This window comes from Pavona decussata, unplaced genomic scaffold (genome assembly GCF_977016875.1).
Source record: "Pavona decussata unplaced genomic scaffold, jaPavDecu1.1 SCAFFOLD_94, whole genome shotgun sequence".
NCBI lineage: Eukaryota > Metazoa > Cnidaria > Anthozoa > Scleractinia > Agariciidae > Pavona > Pavona decussata.
Window position 1 is genome coordinate 284,348 of NW_028145511.1, and position 5,609 is coordinate 289,956.

Sequence of the window (5,609 nt, forward strand, 5' to 3'; positions counted from 1 at the left end):
GCAGTGAAAGGTGTCAGACAAGGAGAGGGCGTGAAGGGCTTCTTGTCCCTCTCAGTCCCTTGGCGCTCTCTCCACGAACTTCGCGCGCGCGTCTGATCCTTACCCTTTCTAGCGCTTACCACAGGACACACAGACTAGTCAGGTACTTAACCAGACCAGCGATACAGTAAGCAGAGGAAAAATTGTTATCAATTGGTGATATTAATGAATACTGAAACGCACCTACGTCATCGATTTAGACGGAAAACGCATCTGATGTTGATGCAATCCACATCCTAGGCGACTGGGAAAGTGACCGAACGTTACTGAAGCCGATTTGGTACCTAGAAAAAAATCTGCGACAGTTCAGTGTGCCGGAATTGAAGCACTTTCACCTCACTTCGTTTTTTCCAAATAGGAGTATATATCCTTTTTTCCTCTCCAACCCCCTCCTATCCTCCCCTCCCCTCCCTTTCCTTCCCCCTTCTCTCTTTTCTCCTCTCCTGTCCTATCTTTCCCTTCCCTCTACTCTCCTCCCCTCGCTTTTCCTCTCCTCTCCTCTTATCCCTTCCCTCCCCTCCTCTCCCTTCCCCTTCCCTCTCCACTCTCTTCTCGTCTCCTCTCCTCTCCTTCCCTCCCCTACCCTCCCTTCCTTCCCATCCCTTCCCTCCCCCTTCCCTCTCCACTCTCTTTTCGTCTCCTTTCCTCTCTTTCTCTTCCCTCTCCTCTCTTCTTCTTCCCTCCCCTCTCCTCCTCTCCTCTACTCCCCTTCCCTCCCCTCTCATCTCCATACCTCCTATCCTCGCATCTAGTATGTCTGTTCTTATCTAGAATTGCGCCAATCCCGACGAAACTACTTGAACCAAATCGATTGATCGAATGTTTCATTAATCGAACGATTGAGTTCGATTGAGTTTGACAATTAATCGAACTCTCACAAAAACATTAGATCAGTCGAACTTTGATTGAGTTCGGTCAGGTTGGATGGTCGAAGTGGTATACATTCGATTAAAAAATGGGAGTTATATAGGAAGCTTCACTTGTAGGTAACGCTGAATTAGCTTTGTTTCAGTTCATTGCATTGGTCGGCTCGTCTGTCATATGACTTTGGTTAAATTGACTCTATAGGATGTCACAGTAGTGGATCATAAAATGATGTTTCAGTAAAACTACATCCCTGAATCTATTGTTCGTTTTACCTTATTCTTTGTTGTCGGCTTGCGTGCTAAAAAAGACTTTTCAAAATTCTTGTCTATTTCGAGTGGTGGCTTAGAACGTTCCTTCAAGTTTGACTGGGTTCAGAAATCGCTCGCTATCGACCTCTTTCACTATTTTTTTGGTTCGATTGTGTTCAATTGCCAAACTTAGTAGGTCCGTCGCCGGGGGGCCAATTCATCACCTGATGCATGCGCGTCTTATCTGTTTCGGTCGTTAGGTGATTTAGGGGAATTAAAAATGGCTTTTGCTGAAGGATATAACAGGTAAAGTTACATTATCTCTCTCTTCACGAGCCTCTCTTTCCCATTACCGCTTAAGGCGATCGCCGTTTAAGTGAAGACAAGAACAGGAGTTTTTCTTTAAATTTTATTTTCCTTACTTTAAATGGCCAATTTCAGGCCGACCCAGACAGCACGACTGCATTTTTTTTTAGTATTTTTATTTTTTTTATTTTTTTTGTTTTTGTTTTTATGTTTTTGTTTTATCACTGTTACACGGCAAAAAATAGAAAAAAGTGCGAATATATATATTTACAAAACGAGAAATAGGAAAATTTTAGCGAAGCAACATTTTGATGTTGCTAGCCTTCAGTTTCAAGTCAAAAGTAATAAAAATGCCACAGAATGTCAACAACGGAATTGAGAGCTAATTATCATTGCATTCTGTATGATTTAGACCAATCATTTTTATGCAAAGACCTAGTACTTCAATTCCCGCCGAAATACTTCAAATGACATTCAGCTATAACCCACATTCAGTTTCTATTTTTTCATCTTTGTTGATAATTTGCTGTTATTATATTGCATGGCCCTGACAATTTTGGTTTCCATAATGATCAAAGCGAATGTTCACTCACAGCGCACCTCAAACCTGGAAGCCAAGGATATGTACTCTCGCCTTCGACCTTTCTGGCAAGGGTGGCCCTACTGGGAGAATTTGATCTCCCGCCAGTATAGCTCTTAGGGTCATAGAGTTATAAGCTTCTCAACCAGGGCAAGGTGGTGGTCTGAGCGTGTCGGTAAGAGTGATTTGTAAAGCTCTCTCGCTGGCTTTATACACCAAACGGCTTTATACAAGAAACTCGAAGAAGATAATGATGCACGGCAATTTAAAATTTGCAAGCTTTAAAACTTTCAGGAGACCGAATAACTAGCATAAAGCATGCTATGCCACTGCAACTTTCAACATAAGTGCAGAAAACAGAAAGTATCGACTGAAAAAACCTTTCTCAAGCCATGGTATCATGGTATATATCAGTGCACGGCCGAGCCTGATGTGTGGGACTTTGCAATCTTATACACTTTAAACTTCAAAATGGTGTTTAGTAACATAAAAACGTCGACTCACTTAAATTCTCACATTTCTCTATGCAGTCGCGTTGAAAAAATCGGCCTAATTTAATAAAACAACGCCGGCTAAGGCCATTTTCAAGTGCAGGTTCTGTCGCTCCAACTTGGCGACTTTGTCTGTAGTAAAGTCTGACTCGGTAGAACTGGCGATTGCATCAATCTGGTCTGTCTTGAGTCCAAGAGCCAGGAACGCATCCTCGGCACGTTGTACGTACTGGTCCAGTGTTGTTTTCTCCATCGCAGAACTGGCTGAGTGACCAAACGAATTTCTCAGGAGGCGAAGCTGATCAATCGCGAGGGCTAATGTCTCAGCGTTGTTTCCGCCCGGGCTCACCACAGATGTGTGGAAGCTTCCAGGAGGTAATCCACGTGGCTTCACGTACATCTCACTGAGTGTTTTGAGGCTGCCTGTGCTGTCTGGTACAGCGAAGGACTGTGCAAATATGGTAGCCTGGAACAACTCAGTACAATCCCATTTCTCGTACGACAGCTGCGTGCGAACTTTGGTTACGCCACCTTCTTTAGCCTTGAACGAGTTTCTAACCGCGTCGGAGTCATCCCAGGGCTCTGTTTGTCCATATTTGCTGTCCCACATGAATTTGAAAGTCTGGCGTAAGGCTTTCGTAAATTCATCGAAGACAATGGAATCGAACTTGAAGTGGTTCAGCTGCTTGGGTCGATACTTGTGCTGCCTGACCATCCTTCCGCAAAGTAGTGCGGTATCACCAGGCCCCACTCCCGATGTCCGCTTGGGAAACGGGGCCGGCTTTCGCGCTCACCTGCTGCTGACCGGACCCGCTAAAGCGGATCAAATGCAAACACATAGTAAGATCGATTATTTTTAACGAGATAGTATTCCCAGGAAAAAAGAAAAACGTTAATTAAATAAAACGGTAGTCTATATAAACCAGTTTACTGCAAAACGAAACACTTCCTTTTAAAAGTGGCGTAAGATTCGAAATTGAAACTGGGAAAAACCCCTAATTAATATTCATAGTCGTCTTGTCTTTGTACCACGTTCTTCTGATTTTGTAATGTGATGGCCGTATATTGCACTCGATCAGGTAAAAACTTTCAAATCTGCAAAAATGTTAGCTTCGCCAACCGTTTGAACCAATAGTCCTACGTGTGTTATCTTCAAACAACCTGTAAACAGCACGCACGAGTTCGCTTACTGTACAGAGAACTATCGACCCTCTGGGACAACGGTATCTTAGGTGCTAAAGTATCAGCTACACTATATGGCATTACCGGAAAACTAAATCATAAATATGAAATTAATTTGGTAAGCATGATATACCTTTAACAAGTAGGGAACGGCTTCTCCGGTGGTTGATCAGACGAACATTGTACACTGACTGATCTGCATTCTTGCTTCTTTGGACAACAGCGTTCGAGTGGCGCTGCTTCGGACCGCTGCCAAAACGTATTTGGTAGAATGACGTCGAATGTCCTTGAATAACGCACTGTGATTGGTTGAACTTCATGACCTCGTTAGAACACGGAATAATGTTTGATCATGAATATTTAATTTGAGAGACAGGAAACGTTCTTCTTTGCTTTATAAGCCACAGTAACACAGTTTATGAGTTAACGAAAATTCTAAACAGTGGCAGCGGTACTTGACTGCGACTCATGTTTTCGACAACGTGCTGGTGTGTACATTTCAAATTGATATTTTTGTCTTTTTCAAGCCAGAGTGGACATTCCGATTATTTTTTCAAGAATCGAAAGCAATTAAAATGGAAGGGAAATCCCCTTATTGACATTCAAACTATAGGCTTTCATGTTATGCGCCTGCTTTATTTTGGATGCCATAGACTGAAAAAATGGACCAATCAATGCCAATCGATCTGTTGACTCATTAAAGCTGTTGAGAACAAAGCAGTAGTCTGTGAAGACTCGTCTAAGACTGGTGTTTCTACAATTTTTCGCTTTTCCTTTTCTTGTGGAATTCGAGAATGTTGCCAATGTTTTTGTTTTAAGGTCGAAGCTGGATGAATTGAAACATGGCCCGGGAAAAATCCCGAGTTTCAAGTTGACAAGTTATGACTTTCAAGGACCGCGGGAAAAACCCCTAATTCGGTAATAACAATTGTTTTTGTTGACAGAACCCTTCTAGCTACCAACAAAAACTATTGTTATTAATTAGGGGTTTTTCCCATGGTTAAGCCACTTGAACTCGGGATTTTTCCCATTCTCGCTTCAATTCATCCAGCTGTGACCTTGAAAAAAAAAAAAAAACATTGGGAACATTTTCGAAGTTCACATGAATGTATAGATATAACAAAAAATTGTAAGAAACAGAGCTCAACTGTAAGAAAATCACTTATCAGGTTAATGCCAGATAATATCGTACCCACTTCCCGAACCGACTAAAATCTGGGCACGAGATTAAATGCCTTGATGATCAATGATTTTTAAGAATGATCGGGATTTTTCCCAGTCTCGCTTCAGTTCATCCAGGTGCGACCTTAACAAAACATTGGGAACATTCTTAAACTTCATGAATCGGCAAATCAGTGTCTTCGTTCCCAGGTTCTTTCACCTCCCCACCCCAGTGGGAGCGCCTCCCTCTGGGGTGGGGAGAGGAAAGACCATCGCTAGAGAAACGCTTGTTTTTCTTAATCCAAATTTCAGAGGCGGGTCATTTCATTCCGAACAGATATTCCACCGAACGTCCAGTGACTCACTTAAGGGAGCTTAAGCAACGACGACGGCGACAACAACGACAACGCCGCAAAACAATAGGTTTAATGAGAAAAAACAATCGCTCTGCACGTGCGTTTTACATTTTGGTACATTTCCTTGCCGTCCTCTGCAAAACAACAATGAACGTACGACTGTGAATTTTTCATCTTCTTTCTTAACTTGTACGCCACTCCTACCAATTTTGTTCCTGGATAGTTCGCCATTTTTGTAAAAGTTGAACGAGTTTGAAATAATCGCGGAGAAGCACAAATCAACGTCAACGCAGAAGGTGAAGAAAGGAGGCCTTCGGGTATAATCTGTATCCGAATACATGAAGTATCTGACGAAATTTACCGCTGATATATCTCAAAG

General features: G+C 42.4%; 1 protein-coding gene across 1 annotated transcript; it reads right to left on the reverse strand.

Annotated features, from left to right (window-relative positions):
• Positions 1 to 1,619: 1,619 nt before the first annotated feature.
• LOC146473201 (uncharacterized) lies at positions 1,620 to 3,988 on the reverse strand. The gene is made up of 2 exons (XM_085118436.1): positions 3,847 to 3,988; positions 1,620 to 3,344 (listed from the first exon to the last, which is right to left on the reverse strand). Exon 2 carries the CDS (start codon positions 3,244 to 3,246, stop codon positions 2,590 to 2,592), a length of 657 nt encoding a protein of 218 aa, XP_084974562.1. The 5' UTR covers positions 3,247 to 3,344; positions 3,847 to 3,988; the 3' UTR covers positions 1,620 to 2,589.
• Positions 3,989 to 5,609: the final 1,621 nt, after the last annotated feature.

Excerpts from the sequence above, each read along its gene's own strand:
- LOC146473201 (XM_085118436.1), bottom strand. The coding sequence starts at position 3,246 with ATGGTCAGGCAGCACAAGTATCGACCCAAGCAGCTGAACCACTTCAAG.